Source organism: Podarcis cretensis (assembly GCF_951804945.1).
Source record: "Podarcis cretensis genome assembly, chromosome: 18".
Classification (NCBI taxonomy): Eukaryota; Metazoa; Chordata; class Lepidosauria; order Squamata; family Lacertidae; genus Podarcis; species Podarcis cretensis.
In genome coordinates, this window is record NC_137188.1 from 9483046 (window position 1) to 9505554 (window position 22509).

Sequence of the window (22509 nt, forward strand, 5' to 3'; positions counted from 1 at the left end):
AGTGTCACGAGACAGATCCGTATTCCATCTAAAGGCATCCTCTTTACCCATTTCGAAAACGGGAATCTCAGATCCCTCCCAGAAACTTTTATCGTCATGATTTTAGAATACTGAAATAACACCTAGCGCCCAGGGGTTAGTTCTAGGCAGCCGGCTAAATAATTCCCGCCCTCCAAACCACAGAGAATGGAGTTCCTTTGCTTGGATTTACAAGGAAGGAGATTCTGACTACCGTATTTTTTGCTCTATAAGACTCACTTTTTCCCTCCTAAAAAGTAAGGGGAAATGTGTGTGTGCCTTATGGAGCGAATGCAGGCTGCGCAGCTCTCCCAGTAGCCAGAACAGCAAGAGGGATTGCTGCTTTCACTGCGCAGTGATCCCTCTTGCTGTTCTGGCTTCCGTGATTCAGAATACAGTGGTGCCTCGCAAGACGAAAAGAATCCGTTCCGCGATTCTCTTCGTCTAGTGGTTTTTTCGTCTTGCGAAGCAAGCCCATTGACGGCTTAGCGGATTAGCGCTATTAGCGGCTTATCAGCTTAGCGGATAAGCAGATAAGCGGCTTAGCGGCTTAGAAAAAGGGGGGGAGGGGGGAAAAGTCGAAAAAACTCGCAAGACATTTCGTCTTGCGAAGCAAGCCCATAGGGAAATTCATTTTGTGAAGCGCCTCCAAAACGGAAAACCCTTTCGTCTAGCGGGTTTTTCGTCTTGCGGGGCACCACTGTATTTTTTTCTTGTTTTCCTCCTCCAAAAACTAGGTGCGTCTTGTGGTCTGGTGCGTCTTATAGAGCGAAAAATACGGTGAACATTAGGAAGAACTTTCCAAAGGCAAAAGCTGTTCGACAGTGAGACTCCTTTGAAGGTGGTAAACTCTCCTTCCTTGGAGGTTTTTAAGCAGAGGTTGGGTGGACCATCTGTCAGGGATTCTTTTACCTGGAATTTCTGCTTTGCAGATTGTTGGACCCGATGACTGGAGGATCCCTTCCAACTCATAGAGAAACCAACTCAGGGCTAGTGATATTCATGGACTTGTATATCCTAGGGGACATAATTGCTGGAAGTTTTGTTACCCCGTCCCCCTGCCCAAACTCTATTGAAAAAGGGAAGGGAGAAAACAGGCCGAGAAGTATGTTAGGTTGTTTTTTTTTTTTTTGTAAGGAACAGATTTTATTCCAATTTCAAACAATTTTTATTTCAGGAGAAAGATATGAAAATCGATTTCCATCAGGTACTTCTAAAGAACGAGGGTCAGCACCCAGCAGACGAGAGAAACTGATGGGTTTCCGGGAAGGCCCCGATCTTGCCTCACAGACTGGACAGAAATAGAGAGAGAGACAAGGACGGGGGGCCAAAAAAACTGATCCCGGGCCACATGATTCAGAATCCCCTCCCACCCACCCCTGCCCCCCCTCACGCGTTAAACATCACATGCAATTTTCAAAATGACGAAAAGGTCCCCCCCTCCCTTTTAAAAACAGCATTTTTTAATATATATAGTAGTTTTCGTTCTCTTTAAATAGGATGTTTAAATGTTTCTTCTTTTTAAATCAGGATCTCTTATAATATACAAGTATAACCAAATAATTTTTCACCACACTTGTTAAGAGAGTCTCTGGTAACTAAAGGGGAAAAAAAAAGAAAAGTATGGGGCATTGGCACAAACCATAAACGCTTAAAAAAAATTTACACACACGCACACGCACACACATACATACATACAGAGAGTACTGAGTTACAGACTTGAACCTCTGTTGGACTCAAAACCACCTTTTTGCTTTCAGTGAAGCGTAGTACAAATTAATGGCCAGAAGTAGAGGGAAAGCATTTGTTTTTAAAAGTAGTTATAAAAAGCAAAACAAAAACAGTGTGCAGGGGATGAACTAAACATGCAACTGAAGGCAATGAACAAACAAATAATTCTTCGCTTCCGGGAAGGGGAAGGGAAGACACGGCAGAAATAGGAGGGAGAGGGGTTGTTTGCCGGAGGGGCTGATCACAAAGAAATGGAATGATGGCGGGTGTGTACTTTTGACAATTCTCTTCCTAAAAGGAGGTGAAGGGGTTCGAGAACAGGTGCCTCTTCAGTAGGGCTTGGGTTTTTTTTTCGTTTAAAGTGCACTGTGATCAGAACTTGGTCAACAGGTTGCTCCTTCATCTCGGCTTTTTTTTTTCCTTTTTCGAGTTTCTCCACCACCACCACACGCGAGAACCCCCAGGTCCTTGTCTTCTGGCACATCTGAAACCCCAAACCAGCTCCCGTCGGGTGGGCTGGGGAAAGAGGGACGACATCGTGGGATGGCTTTGGCACATCGAAAGCAAGCGATGACCGGGTTCGAGGGAAGGGTCGCCTGTTGCAAAAGCTGGTCCGTAAAAGGAGGCTTCGCAACAGCACCCGAGTGGAGGTGGGCAGGTGTCGCTCGCAAGAACCAACAGCGCCTTCACGACGAGGGCGAATCCCACTCCGTCCTCGAATCTGCGGCATCAATGGTCGCCCAACGGACGTTTCTCTGCAGAAGGCCACCACCGTCCGACAAGCCAAGCCGGATTCAGGTAGGGAGCGCCCCCCCCCCCCCCAAAGAGTCAATACGAGACACTAAGCTCCAGAAACTGGCTTCCCGACTCCTAGATTTCTCAGGTACACACGTCCAATGCCTGCAGCGGACGTTGCAGATCGAGGTGTGTGCAAAAGACTCCAGGTGAGCGACGGCGAGAGGAAAGCCATGGCACGTTTGCAAATGCAGAACTTCCCCTTGCAGAAGAGTTGGCAAGATGTCAAAAACTGACACGGTCGTCCTGGCCTAAGCAGGAAGCCCCTCCCCTCCCTCACTGTTGTCACTCCCCACCCCCCAAAAAACCCCACACACATTTAGACAAAACCAGGAATGTTATTCTAGAAAGCAGAGGCTGCCATGCCTTTCATCGACTCAACAGGACCTCTCAGCGTGCGTAGGATTCCTCCTCCTCCTTCGTCTCCCAAGTGAAGAACTTATCGGGCTCGTGGTGCTGGGTGTGCGAGAGAAGCCAGAAATCCCCTTCCAAAAAACCAAAAGCAACGAAAGAAGAAATACGGCTCATTTCTGCTTTCTTCTGTAGTGTTTGGTGACGTGGAGCAGACCCAGAAAAACCTGGAGGCAGCACTCTCCGCCTCAACCCCCCCCTAAAAAAAAACTGGAATGCTGCAGGTATCCACGTGCAATCAGGGTTTTTTTAGTAGTGTCGAGAGAAAAATGCAAAAAGAAGTTTACCTAGTGTTGCCCTAAGCGACGTTTAAAAGCACATTTGACACTCCCTTTGCTGGCCCAACCTGGCCGTTGGGAAATATGTAGAAGTCTCAGGCTGTCCTCCGTAGCGTCTGAGAAATTGGCTGTGAGCGCTCCTGAAGCCACATTAGTGTTTGTTTCTACTTCTTCGCATCCAGAGGGCGCAGCTTAAAAAGCTCACCTTGCCCTCTCGAAAACGTCCCTTGCTCCACCCCGTGGCGATTCTCCTTCTGGCGAACCAGCGAAGAATTTCTCCTCGGGGTTGGCTGTGTGGTTTTGGCTTTTTTTGGCACCGTCTCCTGCTGGCTTCACAAAAGCAGGCATTGCAGAACACGTTTTGGCACAAGAGAGTCCAAGAGCGGAACCTCTTCCTCTTGCCCCGCTGTGAAAAGCTGAAACCGCTGTCTCGGCCAAAGCAGATTCGCCAGTTCCGACGCTGACCTGCCGCTGCTGCAGGTGGGCTCCCCACCCCCAGAATACCTGTGCAACTGCTTCCGGTGGAACAAAGCTTTTGGAAGTTTAAGGGGCGTGGGAGGTTAAGTAGTAGCTACCACTCACACTAGCCCTAGGCGGCAATCGGTTGCAGAGAGCTTCCGACTCTTTTCCTAGAACCTTCCAAGATAAAAGCAGCAGCCTCTGTGAGCCACAAAACCTAGTGGATCCTTCCTCGTTTGGATTAACCCTGAAGGATCAACACATTTTTTTGGGGGGGGGGGTGTCCTTACAAAAGCCAAGCGGTTGTTGGCATGTTGCACACACTCATATGGGCGAGAGAGAGGATCCAAGAGAATGAATCAGAACCTCAGATCTCTCTCACAGCCCAATTCAGGCTCCACTCCCCCGCCATGCGAAACACGTAGAGTCCTCACGCCGGGCGAGGAGACTCCCTATGGTGAGCTTACTTTTCTCTTAAAAAGATAATACAGCAACAACAACATTCAGGCACTTTCCCTCCCCCGCCCCCCGCAGGCTCGTTAGCTATTGCTCGGTTTGTAAGTCTATGAACAACAACAAAAGTACGGCGTTATGATGTAGCAAACTATATATAGTACAATAATTTAAAAAAAAAAAATCACAGTCTCAATATAACTTTCATAATTGATAAGGAAGGGAAGAGAATCTATACTAAGGTGGTACAAAAAAAAAGAGGAAGGAAAAGAGATAGCTTGGTTTTTTGTTTTCTTTTTTGCACTACTGTTAAAAGAGACAGAAGCTCCTGTTCTTCCCAAGGTGTCCTCTAGGTACCCCCAAGTCCTTTTTGGGCAGGAGACGCCAAAGTTCCCGGGCAGAAAAGCAAAGCTGCACCCGAGGAATCGTACGCCACGCGAGGCGAAGGTACAAAGGAGCACCCAGTATCTTCCACGGCCAAGCGAGAGACTCCCATCTTATCGCTGGAACAGAAAGGAACAGTAAGAATTGGCTAACGCGGAAGGACAGAGTCCGAGAGGAAGGCTCGCCTTGGGCGGTCGACCAGAAAGCGGGAAATTAACAAAGTGCGAGAGAGAGTGGAAACGTGTCCCCTGTTGGTTTTTTTTAAACTGTGAAATAAAAGCACATTTGTTTTTTTTTTAAAAAAAAATCATCATCATCATCATCATCACCACCAGCTATTCTGTGGAGCAGACAGAGACTCCATGATGACAAGTGAGCAAACGAAACAAAACAAAACGAAAATAACCCCAAAGACCAAAGACCTTGCCACTCCACAGATCAATTTGCAATCATTACATCATTAAAAATCAAGATTCTTCCCCCCCCCCCTGTACAATTTTGTTTTGCTTTGTTTAAATTCACGGGGTTCTCTCGTCTTTTAACTTTCTTCACAACAAAAGGTCTCCCGAGGATACCTGGGGAGGGGGGCGGGGTGGGGGGTGGGTGGGTGGTGGGGAAGAAGAGGACAGCCAAATGAAGATCAGACTAGGTTATATTCCTTCAAGTTGAGCTGGAGGATGGTGTCCTTGACGGCTGCAAAGACAAACCGAATGTTTTCCGTATCTGTGGCACATGTGAAGTGAGAGTAGATGATTTTGTCGCTGTCGGGGTTTAGATCCACAAACATCTTGAGGATGAACTCCCGAGCCGCCTGGGCGTCTCTCTGGGGGCCTGAGGAGAGACAGAAAACATGGGATGGGGTTGGAGACAGAAAACATGGGATGGGGTTGACATACCAACCATCCAGGAGTGGCAGGCGAAGTTGACAGAATATGCAGAACTTGCCAAATTGTCAGGGAGGATCCGGGACCAGGAAGATCAAAGATACCAAAATAATGGGAGTAAATTTACTGAATATTTAAAGAAGGATTGTAAAGAGGTCAAGGCACTAGCAGGACTGACATAATACCTTCAATGTATAATAGTACTATTGTGAGAATGATGTGCGTGATAGAAAGAGAGCCAGTGTGGTGTATTGGTTAAGAGTGGTGGACTCGTAATCTGGTGAACCAGGTTCACTTCCCCGCTCCTCCACCTGCAGCTGCTGGGTGACCTTGGGCCAGTCCCACTTCTCTGAAGTCTCTCAGCCCCACTCACCTCACAGAGTGTTTGTTGTGGGGGAGGAAGGGAAAGGAGAATGTTAGCCACTTTGAGACTCCTTCGGGTAGTGATAAAGCGGGATATCAAATCCCCCCAAAAATCTAAATATACCAATTGCAGGGAGGGAGGGGAGTCGCGACTCGGCAGAGTCAAAGGGAATGTATGGTATTAATATGGTTTGCTGGAAAAGAATATCTAAAGAAAACAATAAAAAATTACAGTGGTGCCCCGCAAGACGAATGCCTCGCAAGACGAAAAACCCGCTAGACAAAAGGGTTTTCCGTTTTGGAGGAGCTTCGCAAGACGAATTTCCCTATGGGCTTGCTTCGGAAGACGAAAACCTCTTGCGAGTCTTGCGATTTTTTTTGCTTTTTTATCCCTTTTTCTAAGCCGCTAATAGCTGCTTAGCTGCTAATAGCCGCTAATAGCGCTAATCCGCTAAGCCGTTACTAGGGTTGCTTCGCAAGACGAAAAAACCGCTAGACGAAGAGAATCGCGGAACAGATTCTTTTCGTCTTGTGAGGCACCACTGTACTTGGAAAAAAGAAAAAGAAAACATGGGATGGGACAAGGAGGAAAAGAACAGCTCCAATTAGGAGATCCCCACTCATGTTTTCCCTGGCGTCCCCCCAACCGCTGAGATACAAGGGGTGGCAAGATTGCTTTTTGATTTACTGTCATTGCCGAAAATTAAATGACCGCCTGGGTGTTTCGATTGCTATGGGTCTATTTTAATGGCCCTATTTACAAACCGCTTTCGAGATTTTATAGCCTGAAAGAAGTCTATGCATTTGCATAAACGCAAAGGGACTGGCGGCTAATGTGGAGGAGAAGCAAGATAGGCCTAAATGATGTGTACGAGTTGCGCACCCCTCAACACTGTCTCCCCATAGCAGCATTCCTGATCACCGGTCCTGCTAGCTAGGGATGAGGAACTCAGTCCAGAAGTATGCCTGATCCTTTCTCAAAGCCATGTCAAGATGGTGGCAATCACCATTGCAGAGGCATAGTTTTCAGAAGCACCCCAAATCCTAAGGGGATTTCATGGTGAAGAAACTGACTGGTTCCTACAGGGAGGTGTTTAAACCGGCAGGGCCTCTACTACCTCGGCTGAGCTATTATGACATGGGTAGGCAAACTAAGGCCCGGGGCTTGGATCAAGCCCAATCGCCTTCTCAATCCGGCCTGCAGACGGTCCGGGTATCAGCGTGTTTTTACATAAGTAGAATGTGTCCTTTGATTTAAAATGCATCTCTGGGTTATTTGTGGGGCCTGCCTGGTGTTTTTTTACATGAGTAGAATGCGTCCTTTCCTTTGATTTAAAATGCATCTCTGGGTTATTTGTGGGGCATAGGAATTTGTTCATTTCCCCCCGCCCCCAAATATAGTCTGGCCCCCCGCAAGGTCTGAGGGACAGTGGACTGGCCCCCTGCTGAAAAAGTTTGCTGACCCCTCTTGCAGTTCAATTATGGCCTATTCAAGAGATCACATGGCCCACGTGCCTGTCCAGCCAGACTACCCAAACCCCTGGCAGCTTTTTGAGCTGGGAGGGCAAAGTGTCAAAACACACACAGGGAAGCTGCCTCATGCAGAGCCAAGACAATTGGGCCCTTCTAGCCTGGTCCTGCCTGGACCACCTCTTTTGAGTTTCAGTCATGGGTCTCTCAGCCCTCCAAGGAGATGCCCACAATTCAACCTGGGGCCTTCTACCTCCGGAAAACTACCACAAGCCAGTTTTTTTGGAGGCCTTAAAAGGTAATGGTAAAGGGACCCCTGACCATTTTGTCCAGTCGCAAACGACTCTGGGGTTGCGGCGCTCATCTCGCTTTATTGGCCGAGGGAGCCGGCGTCCAGCTTCCGGGTCATGTGGCCAGCAGGACTAAGCCACTTCTGGTGAACCAGAGCAGCGCATGGAAACGCCGTTTACCTTCCCGCCGGAGTGGTACCTATTTATCTACTTGCACTTTGACGTGCTTTCGAACTGCTAGGTTGGCAGGAGCAGGGACCGAGCAATGGGAGCTCACCCCGTCGCGGAGAATCAAACCGCCGACCTTCTGATCGGCAAATTCTAGGCTCTGTGGTTTAACCCACAGCGCTACCCGCATTTTGGAGGCCTTAGAAAGACCTATTTGTTTGTTCCAAGGGGCTTATATCTGAATTCCCTCTCTCTTGAGTGGTGTTGCAGTTGATGGGATTGGGTAAATTGTTTCTATGGTCGTTGCACGACTTCCTTGTTGCTGCTACTTATTAATGTCACGTACGTGCTGAAGCGTGGTGGCCTCTCTCCCTGTGGAACGCCCTCCCTTCAGATGTCAAGGAGATAAAGAATTACGCACCTTTTAGAAGACATCTGAAGGCAGCCCTGTATCGGGAGGTTTTTAACGGTTGGATGTTTTTAGATTTGCCAACCAGAGTGTCTGGGGAAACCCAGCCAGATGGGCAGGGTATAAATAATAAAAACCAAGGAGGCTACGTACTGTCTGAAACCAAAGGGGCGCAGTGGTTGCCAGATGTGATATATACAGTGGTGCCTCGCAAGACGAAATTAATCCGTTCCGCGAGTCTCTTCGTCTAGCGGTTTTTTTGTCTTGCGAAGCAAGCCCATTGACGGCTTAGCGGATTAGCGCTATTAGCGGCTTATCGGATAAGAAGAAAAGCGGCTTAGAAAAAGGGGGGGGGGGAGGAAAAAAACCCCGCAGGAACTCGCAAGACATTTTCGTCTTGCGAAGCAAGCCCATAGGAAATTCGTTTTGCGAAGCACCTCCAAAACGGAAAACCCTTTCGTCTAGCAGGTTTTCCGTCTTGCGAGGTATTCGTCTTGCGGGGCACCACTGTATTGGCATTATTTCCAGTTCTTCTTCCCCACTGTAATACCATCTAGATCAGCGGTTCTCAACCTGTGGGTCCCGATGTTGTTGGACTACAACTCCCATCATCCCTGAGCTCCAGCCTTACTAGCTAGGGCTGATGGGAGTTGTAGTTCCACAACATCTGGGGACCCACAGGTTGAGAAAGGCAGATCTAGATGTTTTGGACCACAACTCCCATCGGCCCTAACCAGCACTGGCTGGGACAGATGGGAGCTGTGATCCAAACACCTGAATCAGAGATGGAAACGACACCCAAGGATCATCCAGTCCAACCCTCTGCAGTGCAGGAATTGCAACTGAGGCAGCCAAGACCGTCCAACCTCTGCTTGAAAACCACCAAGGAAGGAGAGTCCACCACCTCCCGAGGGAATCTGTTCCACTGCTGAATGTCTCTTGCTGTCAGAAAGCTCTTCCTGATGTTTAAGTCAGAATCTATTTTCTTGTAACTTCAAGTCCGTTTTAGAGAGGCTGGTAAGAGCGGGGTGGTGCTGTTGTTTTTTTAAAACACAATTGTTTCTTACCATCAAACTCTGGGAAATAATCCACGAGATGAGAGTACATTATCTTGTCTTCCAACAGATCCTTCTTGTTGAGGAAAAGGATGACGGAGGAGTTCTGGAACCAGGGATAGGTGATGATGGTCCTGAAAAGGGCCTTGCTCTCCTCCATACGGTTCTGCCGGGGGGAAAAGAGGGATCTGAGGTGTCACGGTTGCAACAAGGTAAGAGATGAAATGCATCAACAGTGGGGTGTGTGTGTGTGTGTTTTGTTAAAGCAGTAGGAGAATAGGCATACTTTTACACCAGGCCCTCAGATATGGGCCACTGGTGCCACCAGGACAATGAAGAAACAAGGGCTGAGTACAAAGATCTTGCCCAAAATCATATTAAAACCTTATCTGGCTTAACGTGGCAAACAGGAGATAGCCAATGCCCAGCTGCTCGCCTTTTCTGTTATCGCCACATTTTCACCTGTGCCCCCGGATTTCACCTGTAACTACTTTCAAACTACAGTGGTACCTCGGGTTAAGTACTTAATTCGTTCCAGAGGTCCGTTCTTAACCTGAAACTGTTCTTAACCTGAAGCACCACTTTAGCTAATGGGGCCTCCCACTGCTGCCGCTGCACAATTTCTGTTCTCATCCTGAAGCAAAGTTCTTAACCTGAAGCACTATTTCTGGGTTAGTGGAGTCTGTAACCTGAAGCGTATGTAACCCGAGGTACCACTGTATGCCTGTAACGTTTAGCAAATAAGGAGTCGTGCAATCTCATGCTGGCCAACCCGGAGGTCAGGGAAGGGGAGCCAGTGGGCCCCCCCCTGATGTTGCAGGACTACAATTCCCATCATTCCTGACCCCTCTAGGCTGCTGGGGATTGCTAGCATCCTAAGGGCCATGCTTTCCCACCCCTGCCCTAGTTAATTGAGAGAGAAAGAAAGAGAAAACACAGCTTTGTGGGGTTCCTGGAAAATTTCAAATTGGAAAACGTTCGCAGAATTTCAATTAAATTTTTTTCCAGTTTGCATCATAAAATTTACCAACGGGATCTAAATGAGTCCATTTATTTTACCTGCATTTAGTCAATGAAATGAAGAGCTTTGAAACCACCAAGCTTACCTAACAGAGTATCTGCAATTGGCACCCGTTCATTTTGACAGATGAAAACTTAAGGAACGGAAGATTTTCCACCCCACACGATGGGTAAGAGATATTTTTATTGTCACCCTCCCGACCCCCCGCAAAACGTTCCTTCTCTGGGGTGATGTACAGTAAAGCTGAATCGCAAATTAAAAACATGAGATTCAAATAATCTGGTCCAAATACAGATTTGGAAATCCAGGACCAGCAGAGAGAGCTAAAACAACCTTGGTAAAGGGCTAACAACTGCCGCAGAAAGTGGAGAGTGCTATTTATTTCTCAAATTCAGGCCCTGCGATACAACCAAACCTGCCAAGGCAGCTAAGTATGCCAGCAAGGTTTCAAAAAGCAAACTCCCCCACCCCCAAACGCAGACTCCTTCCACCTCACCCTGCTCTCTATCAGGGGAACGATTTTAGAAAGCATGCTAAATTTGGAAGGAACAGTAGCCCCATTTCCTCTGACCCAGGCGAAATCTAGTTTCCCCCAAGGGTGCGCATAATTTCATCCAGTTTCTGACAGTCTGCAGACGAGTCTACGGGCTACTAGAGGGAGTGGGGAGGAAGGAGGGAAAGGGAGAACCAACTCAAAAGCGCTGCCGGGCACATTTCAGCCTTGTGGAAGCTATTTTAGCAGGTTCCAGAGACACACCAACAGGAACCTGGTGCAAAAGAGTGTCTTGGCAGGGGAGTAGAGTCCAGGAACAGCATGCACACTCAGACTAACAATTTCCTTTCAGTACAAGAACTGAGGACACAGTCCTTTCACACTCCTGGGTCCTTCTCCTCTCGCCCTTGCTCCCACAGCTTTCTTCATTTCATCAGTCCAACCGAGAGGAGGCCGGGACGGCTTTTTGTTCCCGCTATTGCTAAGCACAGCTGGGAGTCAAGAACCCTTGCAGTTATTCTGCAGATCACCCAGCAGTGGATGGGGTGGGCAGCTGGCGCCACCAGCGGCTTCTGCTGACCCCCAACTCGAGAGCAATGGCCGTACAGAAGAGCGGGCAACTGTGCCACGTGATCCCCTTTCAAAAACACCCCGCAATTAAAAAATTCCTTTTAACAGGGATGCAGGGGGAGACTCCCTGGAAAAGACCCTGATGTTGGGAAAGATGGAGGGCACAAGGAGAAGGGGACGACAGAGGACGAGATGGTGGGACAGTGTTCTCGAAGCTACAAACATCAGTCTGACCAAAATGCGGGAGGCAGTGGAAGACAGAAGTGCCTGGCGTGCTCTGGTTCATGGGGTCACAAAGAGGCGGACACGACTAAACGACTACAACGGGGGGAGATGGAGGCTTCCTGCCACAGTTACATCCAGGCCACTGCGGTGTATACTGTTCTGATAGAGCGGTCCATCGGCAGTCAGGTTTTCTTCACTCCCAAAGTCTTTAAAGGTAAAGGGACCCCTGACCGTTAGGTCCAGTCGTGACCCACTCTGGGGTTGTGGCGCTCATCTCGCTTTATTGGCCAAGGGAGCCGGCGTGCAGCTTCCGGGTCATGTGGCCAGCAGGACTAAGCCGCTTCTGGCGAACCAGAGCCGCACACGGAAACGCCGTTTACCTTTCCGCTGGAGTGGTACCTATTTATCTACTTGCACTTTGACGTGCTTTTGAACTGCTAGGTTGGCAGGAGCAGAGACCGAGCAACGGGAGCTCACCCCGTCATTGCGGGGATTCAAACCGCCAACCTTCTGATCGGCAAGTCCTAGGCTCTGTGGTTTAGACCACAGCGCCACCCGCGTCCCCCAAAGTCAAATTGAATAAGAAACTAAAAAGCCTACTGTGATGCGTTAGGAAAGCTCTGCTAGGTTACCTTTACTAAGTAGGATTAGCTGCAACTTGCAGATCTGTTCACATGGACACTGCCCTCGGTTTTGTCCTCATCAATATACCCACCAATACCAGCCGGGTTTCACCCCAAATTTTTTTCCGATAAAAGGAAAAGGAAACTTTTAAGCAGTGCGAGAAAACCAAGGCAGAAACAACTGGTGTCAGGCAAGCGCCAGGAAGGCTTGAGCCATGCCTGGCTGCCAAAGCTGTGTTACGAGTATGTACACAGGGCTGGGTCCCTCACCCTTTCATGTGAGGAGCGTGTACGGCAAGGCTGGGGGGGAAGAGGGAAGAGCCACCGACAGTTTGCCGAGACTTCCGCCTTAGAGAAATCCTGGACCCTTGGAGCTTAACACAAATGCAGGGAAAGGCTTTCCTGCCCCTCCTGTGGGGCACAGATGGTCAAGTCGGGAGGCCCAGTGGCCACCCCTGGCCCACACCCCATGTTTTATTACTGCTCGCGCCCCTCCCTGCACAGATGGGAAATGAGCCGTCGTCGCTGCTGCTCCTAGCACAAAATGAGAGGTTGCCGCAGACATCTGGCACCACGGAGAACTCCGAGGTGCCCTTTCATTTTGGACGGGAGGGGCGCCCTTTTCGGTCTGGAGGAACCACTGGCCAAGCAAGAGCACGCCACCCTCCGCAGCACCCCCTCTTTGCAAGTTTTGAGGGACATGTATAGTATTTTGGGGGGTGGGGGGGGAAAGATGACTCCTCCCTGGAGAATACATTCAGAGCTGGCACACAGACACACACCCCTCTCCCTCAAGCAGATCAGTTTCCAAAATGTCTAGCCACCCAGGGTGAGGAATTTGGCTGACTGCTACTTTAGGCTGTTGGGAAACAGACAGATAAGTCCTGGCCCACAGCACACCAGTGGCCGACAACCCCGAACATTATATAAACAGTTCCAGAATCTGCAAATGCCCCTTTCTGCCACTGCTGGCACCACCCAACGGCCACACACCGCCCCTTGCATGCTATGAGGGGTTGTGCTTACCTCATTATCAGACTCCACCAGAACTTGGTCATATTCACTAAGAGCTACTAGGAACATGATGGAAGTTACATTTTCAAAGCAGTGTATCCATTTCCTCCGTTCTGACCTCTGACCCCCAACATCCACCATTCTGAAAGGGAGAAAAAGGGCAGGTTTTCTTTAACACACACAATCACACAGAGAGATTTCCAGTCCATTAAGTTAAAAAAGCAATACGGCATTTTATACTTGCTTTTGGGTTGGAGGGAAGAGAGAAAAGACTGAGCAGGAATAAGTCTGAGGTTTGTTTGCCCCCCCTTTTTGGAAGACATCTCCCCTACCCCTCATGGGCCAAACTGGACATGTGGGCACGAGGAACCACCCAGCAATGCCCAACAAAATCATGCCATCAAGTGATGCTCATCAGGACTTCAATGCACCACACAGGGTTTCCGAGAAGCGCTGAACAGTGCTCTGAAGCACCGCTGATCAGCAGGACTCGACCTCACTGTCTACCAGCTGGAGGGCAGTGGCTTCAGGCCTGTTTTCTGCAGGAATCGGTTCTCCACGAGGAGAACTGTCATGGGCACTTCCCAGTACCTGCCCTCTGGAACTCCCTGCCTATTGACACCAGCAACTTCCACTGCACTCTTTTTCAGTGCCTGCTAAATACATTTTTGTTTAAACAAGCCTACCCAGATGTTGTGGAGCGTTATCATCTGTTTTCAGTTTGGTTTTGAACTGTTCAAAAGTCTTAAATTATTATCCATTTATCGTATTAACAATTTTATGGCATTGGCAAACCGCTTTGAGGTTCTATACAAATCAAGTGGTAAAATCAAGAGGTGTATAAATTTTAGGAAACTAACTAGCACCCCATTAACCACAAGCAACAGGGACTATCGGTATTAGTGGTCAGGGAAAAGCCTAGACCAGAACTTTCCAAACTGTGTGTTGTGGCACGCTACTGCGTCAGTAGGTATGTTGCGCAAATGCTCCCCGTGCTGGAAAGGGTTTAGTTCAACCTCTGCTTTGCTAGTACAGTGGTACCTCGGGTTACATACACTTCAGGTTACATACTCTGCTAACCCAGAAATAGTGCTTCAGGTTAAGAACTTTGCTTCAGGATAAGAACAGAAATCGGGCTCTGGTGGTGCAGCAGCAGCAGGAGGCCCCATTAGCTAAAGTGGTGCTTCAGGTTAAGAACAGTTTCAGGTTAAGAACGGACCTCCGTAACGAATTAAGTACTTAACCCGAGGTACCACTGTAAAACCTAATCACTGTGTCGCGAAATGATGCATGTCTAAAAAGCGTGTCTCCAACAGGAAAAGTTTGGAAAGCTCTGGCCTAGAAAAAGAGGCTTCAATCGATTGGGGGGGGGGACGACCAACAGTTGCTGTCCACCTGATATCAGGAGGAAGGGCATTCCACATGTTAAGAGCTGGTTTCAGAGGCAGGCGTGTCTCAGAATACCAGCTGCTGCAGGACCAAAGTTGGGGAATCAGTGCTTGCAGGCTTCCGACAGTAGCATCTGGATCTTCAAACAGATGGGTCTTTGGCCTCACCCAGCTGCAGGGCTTTTCCTATGTCCTTGGGACTGTACCGCTACAGATGGGTTGAGGCGGTGGCTCAGTGTCTGTGGACAGCCTTCAACGACGCAGGCCACACCTAGCGCGGTCTCTTCACGGGGGAAAAACCTCTCCTGCCTTTGCTCCTGCCAACAGCATGACTTGTTGACTTGGAAGAGGGAAAGAAGGGTCGGAAGCGGCAGCTGTGCGACCGACTTTCCAGAAGCCCGCTAACTCAGTGCCTTAATTGAGCTGGGCTTTCATTTTAAATGGAAGCAGCTTTTTTTTTGGGGGGGGGGGGGGAGTATGTGAAATGCAAAAACGCTCCGAGGAAAGAAAGAAAGAAAGAAAGAAAGAAAGAAAGAAAGAAAGAAAGAAAGAAGCCACTGGAAGTTACCTGAAGATAATGTTCTCTAAGTCAAAGGGGTATTCTATGATCCCAGTTGTCGGGACTCTGACCCGCAGGACGTCTTGCTGGGTTGGGAGGTACCCTGGCAGGGCGATACGATCCACGTCGGTAAGGTAGCTGCAAGGAGGACGTGCAGGGGAAAAAGGAGGGAGGGGGGAAAGATGAGGGTGGCCTGAGCTTGCTTGCCATGTGTAGCGCTTCTGCCCCAAGAGCTACCGCATTTTGAGTATGGAACCTCAATTATTCCACTCCTGGGGGTGTTTTTTTCCCCCAGGGGGGAGGAAGAGCTGCATGCAAAATCCTCAGGAATCCTGTTCAGCTCTTGATATTCAACAAAGCCCGCCCCCCGCTTTTCCAACATTACCTTGCCTCTAATAATATTACATTTCTAAGTGTGCAGAACCGTCTTCCTTCTCATGGGTCCTAATGCTCCCAGGACTCTTAGAGTCTACCCTTGCCATGCCCTAAAGGAACACTTTTCTAAGTCCCTGGTCCACCACTCCTTAGAGCAGATTTGTGGGGAAGGAAGAACGAGCCACAAAAGAAGGAAGCCAAAGGCTAAGGAAACAGTTCAGAGCCCTCCCTCCTGCCCGGGGGGTGGGGTGGTCCATAATTCTGAATTAAATTCTCCTATTAAGCTGGCACCACCATTCTTCCTTCTGACTGTGAAGAGCAAAACGGTGGCACAGCACCTCACCCCATTTTATTACGCCTTGGGTGGATGGGGCAAGCAGCCAAGGTGCATGTTTCTGAGGATGCTCACGTTAACCTCTGCTTATAATCGTGGCGGGTGGGAAGGCTCTGGGAGACTAAACTGAGCTGCCAGCCCCCCTCTTCCACCGGATCAAGTGTTGGGCAGGAAGCAGATTTGGAGCAATAAGCGTTTCTGAGCAATACTGCACTACTCCCATAAAGTTTAGTTCTCCAGTTTCCATGGGCATCTTCCCCACAAACTTAAAACTATTAGACACTGCAGCTTCTACAACTCTATTGCATCTATATCTAAACATCAACACCACAATTCCAGGCCACCTTCCTCTAATGTTTACCGCCTTGGAGAAGACTACAAAGCAACTAAGCGGCTTGTTACTTCCAGATTATTCCCACTACCTGAGATTTCCACTTTGTAGCTTCGCCATTCTGAAAGCTCAGGGAGGGCAGGACCGAAAAGAAAATACTCATTAAACTTCATTTATAGCACGTGTCTAAAGAGACTGCAAGGTAACTAACAGTGCAAAATCAATTAAAGCCACATCAAATGGCTTTCTAAAGTCCACCCCCCGCCCCCACAACCAGTAGCAAGAACTACAACCACCACCCCTTCCTCCTTGGAGCAGTTTGACGGCAACAACTAAAACACGAAGTTACTTTCTTTCCTCCTGGCCCCCATCCACCCCCCACCAATTGTCAGAGGCACAATTTCATTTAGGGAGGGGAGCCCAGAGACCCAAAATGACGCTGCATAGCAGCAAGCGTGCTGAGAGCCGTACAGAGAGGACGGCGAGCCCTTACTATTTAGCAGAGTCGGAGAGCTGGTATTCTCGCCGCCGGTCGTAACACTCCTGGATTCCCGGGTCGTTCCACAACGTCTTAATTGCACTTATGTAGGGCTGCTCAAAGGACGAGACCTTTTCTACGTCCACTTCCCGGATCAGGAGCGCGTTGGCCTGCAGCGTGGCGCAGAGGAGAAACCAAGAGGGGCTTAAAAGAGGCTGACCCGGAGGACCCTCCTCCCCGCCTAGCATGTATCCCATTCCAACCCCCTCCCCCACCTTCCTTTACTGCTCCTTAGCTGGAGTCCCGGCTGCTACAAATCCATTCCGGCACTGCCTGCACAAAGCAAGTAAATGTATACATACCATCTTTTTAACAAGACGACAGCTTTGGGCTTGTTTTTTAAAAAAAGCGAAGAGCAGTATGTACTGTATTTACTCAAGTCTAATATGCGCCCTAATTTTTGCAATGTACCATATTTTTTGCTCTATAAGACCCACTTTTTCCCCTCCTAAAAAGGGGAAATGTGTGTGTGTCTTATGGAGCGAATGCAGACTGCGCAGCTATCCCAGAAGCCAGAACAGCAAGAGGGATTGCTGCTTTCACTGCGCAGCGATCCCTCTTGTTGTTCTGGCTTCTGAGATTCAGCATATTTTTTTTCTTGTTTTCCTCCTCCAAAAACTAGGTGCATCTTGTGGTCTGGTGCGTCTTATAGAACGAAAAATGCGGACATTTGGCAAAAAAAAAAAGGGGGGGCGTGAATTAGACACTACAAGCAAATAACTCCCAGCCCTACTGACCTCTCTCCTTTGACCAATGGGCTGGGGCGCCGCTGCACTGCTCATTTCTGCCAGCCCCCTGCAGCCTCAGCGTAGCTTGCCCGCCCGCCCGCTGGTGCCTTTAAAAAGGCAAGGCGCTTGGCTGTGTTTGAGGCAGGCGCCTGAGCTTGGGCAGGATGAGAGCGCCAGCCATGAAACTAGTAAAACAGGAGGCAAGCTCTCCCTGCAAGACAGCCAGCCTGGAGGTTGCACCTGGCCTGGGAGCAGCCAATCTGCACCTGGAAGTACTGTACAGTATTTGAGTGTAATGCGCACCCTGACCTTCGCAACGTAATTTGGCAAAAAGAGAGAGGTGTGCATTAGACTCGAGTAAATACAGGCAGTGGCATAGCGTGGGGGGGGTGCAGGGGGTGCCAGCCGCACCGGGCGCAACATTTGGGGGGGGGGGGCGCGCTTGCACTCGCAGCTCTCTGCCCCTACCTGGCTCACTCACTCTCTCTCACTGCAGTGCTGGCTGTGCGAATCCGATCCGAGCTGCCGGGTCGCCGCCCACTGTGGAGGGGGAGAGTGCCAGGCGTGCGTTGCGGTGCGGAGCGGAGAGAGAGCGAGGGAGGGACTATCTGGGGGAGAGACAGTGCAGTGGCCGCCCAGCGCAGCGCTGAGCGTGGGAGAGAGCTACACCTGACCAGCCCAGGCAGCAGCAAGAAGAAGCTGGCAGCGGCGGCAGGTTAGGGGTTAGGGGCGCAAATTACTTGCCTTGCCCCGGGTTAGGTGGCGCAAATTACTTGCCTTGCCCCGGGGTGCTGACAACCCACGCTATGCCGCTGAATACAGGTACAGCAAATAATCATTAACTGAATTGCTACGTCAACAACAACACTGTTGCCAGGAAAGCCTTTGACCCTGCCCCTGACCACCCCACTATTCAATAATGTGCTGTGTTTGTGCCCCACCAGGCACAGGGTAAAGGAGATTGGTGAGAGACAGGGGTTCTAATCCCCTCAGTCATGGAGCTTACTGGGTGTGGCCAATGTCTCTCAGACTAACCTACCTCACAGGGCTGTTGTGGAGAAATCGAGAGAGGGAGAAGCATACATACCACCTTGAGCTCCTTGGGGGAAAGGTAGGATATAAATGTTAATAATAATAATAAGTAAAAAGGTAAAAGACCCCTGGACGGTTAAGTTCAGTAAAAGGCAACTATGGAGTTGTGGCGCTCATCCCACTTTCAGGCTGAGGGAGCCATTATTTGTCCGCAGACTGCTTTCCGGGTCATGTGACCAGCAGGACTAAACTGCTTCTGGTGCAATAGGACACTGTGACAGAAACCAGAGTGCACGGAAACGCCTACCTTCCTGCTGCAGCGGTACCTATTTATCCACTTGCACTGGTGTGCTTTTGAACTGCTAGGTTGGCAGGAGCTGGAACAGAAGAACAGGAGCTCACCCCTGTCGTGGGGATTCGAACCGCCGACCTTCCGATCAGCAAGCCCAAGAGGCTCAGTGGTTTAGACCACAGCGCCACCTGCGTCCCTGTTAATAATATAGTCAAACCTTGGTTCCCAAACGCCTCCATTTTGGAATGTTTCGGCTCCCGAATGCCGAAGACCCAGAAGTAAATGTCCTGGTTTTCAAATGTTTTTCAGAAGCAGAACATCTGATGTGGCTTCTGCTTGAGTGCAGGAAGTTCCTGCAGACAACTGGAAGCCATGGATCGGTTGTCAAACATTTTGGAAGCTGAACGGGCTTCCGGAACGGATTACGTTCGACAACAAAGGTTTGACTGTAATAACAACAACAACAACAACAATAATAATAAGCACACACAGCGCTTGAACTATTCTGGTTGCTACAGGTGTGATGCAGGCCCCTGAACATTCGATACCCCAGGGTATTCAGGGAATCCTGAGCAGCATGCATGCCACTACAGACAACCAATGACAAGACAACAGGGGTGGAGGTTGTATATAGGCTGGGATGCAGGAATGGGAGCTCCATCGGTTCACCTTGTTCTGTTCATACTTGTACAGGATCTTCAAGGTCTCCATGGCCCTGATCATCGACTGCATGGCAGTGAAGATGTTCTGGTACACCAGCTTGGTGAAGCCCTTCTTGTCCTCCTCAGAGTAGCCCGAGCCATGGATTATCCGCATCTGTTTAATGAACGTGCTCTTCCCGCTTTCTCCCGTGCCTGGAGAGTAAATAGGTGGGGCAGGGTAAAAGGGACACAAGACGACGACGAGGCAGTCAGCGTGGGAGCATCACAAAGGGAGCAGAGCCAGCGCTGCGTTACGACCGACAGCAAGCAGTTTGCTTCCACATTCAACTTCTAGCAACGCCTCACTGCATATTACTTTTTTTTGGGGGGGAGGGGAATATTAAACTGCTGCCGCTTTGTTTCCCCAGCCTGTGAAGAGGAGGAGCTGCTATCCCATCTCTCGCTCCTTCCCCTTGACAAAAGGAACATTTTATGGAGGAGAAAAGCTGAATTTTATTCCTAAATCAGACCGTTACCATGGTGAACCTAGTGTGTGTATGTGTGTGTGTCTACGCGTGTGATGGGGGGGGGGGAGAAGCATTTTGCACACATAAGTAGCACAATAGCTAAGGGGTTTTTTTTTGGGGGGGGGGAATCAAGCACGGCCTGTGAAAGTGGTTCTGAGGCCTGGTATGGTTGTTCTGACTATGACTTGGGTTGGTTCACCATCTTTCCATTGCACAGGCAGGCACAAAGGAAGGCTGACAGCCAATTAAACCATTTTAATCTTCTGGGTTTTGAGCACCCCATCTTAAAAAAAAAAAAGCTAGAAAGAGAACACACTTCCAATTTGCGTCTGAAAACGGCTTCACCTTCAGAAGGAAGGGGGGCTAAAAACTGTGCTGATTGTAACCTGTAGATTGGCTACTGTCGTCAAATAAGAGGCCAGCTTTTTAAAGATTTTTCATGCCCTATTACAGTTACAAGCCACAGCCAGGTACTTTGTTAACCCAAAAAGAGCTGGTGTAACCTACTGGCATAAGAATGTAAAGTGGGAAGTCCACTATTATAATCTTATCTCAAGGTATTTGTTTAGAAAGGCAGTTGTGGGATGTGAGAAGAGAAAGATTTTTAAAGATCAAGATCAGGCCACCGCCAACTGGCTGGAGGGGCATAATCCTGAGTATTTGTGGCACAACCTGGCGCTTAAAAAATGATTTTTGCTCAAATGCTGGGACTGAGGCTGCAATTTAAAGTGGGGGGGGGGCGGAGAGGGAGAACCCCAGATTTTGTTGTTGCAGGGGGGAAAATGGCATCCTGGCAGACAATTACTAAAAATAAATCCCTACACTCACCCACCTTAATAGGCCTAGGAGACTAGTCATCTACAAGAAATCCTTGCCTCTTCCTTGTCAGATCACTGGGAAGTGGCTTTTACAAGCTTCTGAACTGGGTGCTTTCAGTTTTCTTACAGGCAAAGCGTTCAGCATCTCTTCCCATCCACCCCTACAGAATCCCAGGCTTGAAATCTTAGCTTCCCTCTCCTCCTAGTTCACTGATTCAATCTGTCACCAAGTGGCCAAACACAGGCTAGAGGTTTCTACGCGTAAGAGCAGACCAAAGGCCCATCCAGTCAAACACAGTGACTAGCCAGATGCCTAAGGGAAGCCCACAAGCCTGAGGACACAAGTGCAACACACACACACACACAACTCCCTTCCCTACCCCATCTAGGAAAACAAGAGGCACCACGCAACTCAAAGCACTTGACAGCAGCTGCATCCTCACCAAAAACTCCTGAGGCAGCTCAGAATGTTTAAGAACCAGAGAACCACAAGTCACCCGGCTAAGAGTTAACAGAGACATCTTTACTAAAATGACAAAATTCTGAAGAATCTTTGGAGTTAGCCGTTATCAAAATCGCAAAGCAGTCTGCATGAAAAAGCCATTTCTCATGCATGTAGACACAGTGGGGGCTGAAAAAAATACTTACAAATCTAATTAGCCAGAATCAAAACTTTATGAGACAATATCTTCTCTGTCACCCCTTTAACCCACTTCCCTTCCCGGAGAGTCACCCTTGCATAAACTGAATAATCTGAAGCAGTTACTAGGCCACAACGTCAAATTTTCAAGCTCATGGGTTCAGAGTAGGTCTAAAGAGGGATTTGCTCCCCGCCCTCCAGCCCACGTGGGCTACCTGCGGAGAGGAAGCCTTCCCACATCGAGCCTGGCATGGTGGTTTTCCTGGATCCGAGAAACCTGCACCAACAAGGCTCTGAAATTCATGGATTGGCTTGGGACCTAGGCTCCTAAATAAAGCACCTTCCCCATCTCAGACGCTACGATCAGCAGGTGAGCAACCTTGCAGGTGATGCCACTACTGGGGGCTGCCTATTTGGCAGGGCCTTCTCTTTGGCACCTCCCAGTTTGTGGAATGCCCTTAGACTTTCAAGAGGAATTTATAAACATTCCTCTTTATGAAGGCATTCAATGGCTACAAGGTACTGTTCCTGGCAACCTTGGCTGAGATAATGCGATTGCTAAACTGTTTTTAGAATGCACTGATATTGTGAGAGCTGGACCATAAATAAGGCTGATTGCCACAGAATGGATGCTTTTGAATTATGGTGCTGGAGGAGACTCTTGAGAGAGTCCCATGGACTGCAAGAAGATCAAACCTCTCCATTCTGAAGGAAATCAGCCCTGAGTGCTCAATGGACGGACAGATCCTGAAGCTGAGGCTCCAAGACTTTGGCCACCTCAGGAGAAGAGAAGACTCCCTGGAAAAGACCCTGATGCTGGGAAAGATGGAGGGCGCAAGGAGAAGGGGACGACAGAGGACGAGATGGTGGGACAGTGTTCTCGAAGAGACCAGCATGAGTTTGACCAAACTGCAGGAGGCAGTGGAAGACAGGAGTGCCTAGCATGCTCTGGTCCAGGGGGTCACGAAGAGGCGGACACAACTAAACAACAACAACAATTGCAAACCTGGACTCCTTTGGGAGGAAGGGCGGAATACAACTTGACTAAATTAATAATAAGGCAAACACAAAAAGGGATTTTTGCCTCAGACACCCACAAATATTGTGTGGATTGGGGCAGGATGGGGGAAGGGAGCTGCATGCCACGGGAACAAGTCTCGCAGCCTTTCTCTGCAGGAGTTAAGATGTGCAG

The 22509-nt window shown here is 49.1% G+C and overlaps 1 protein-coding gene across 1 annotated transcript in view; it reads right to left on the bottom strand.

Annotated features, from left to right (window-relative positions):
* Positions 1-1162: 1162 nt before the first annotated feature.
* The window catches only part of LOC307207112 (guanine nucleotide-binding protein subunit alpha-11), a 37281-nt gene continuing 15934 nt past the window's right edge, over positions 1163-22509 (bottom strand). Inside the window, exons 2-7 of the mRNA XM_079960850.1 lie at positions 19361-19545; positions 16595-16749; positions 15071-15199; positions 13127-13256; positions 9181-9334; positions 1163-5360 (exon numbers count right to left, since the gene is read on the bottom strand). Of these exons, the coding sequence (XP_079816976.1) occupies positions 5170-5360; positions 9181-9334; positions 13127-13256; positions 15071-15199; positions 16595-16749; positions 19361-19545 (944 nt within the window). The 3' untranslated portion in view covers positions 1163-5169. The remainder of the gene's footprint in view (positions 5361-9180; positions 9335-13126; positions 13257-15070; positions 15200-16594; positions 16750-19360; positions 19546-22509) is intronic.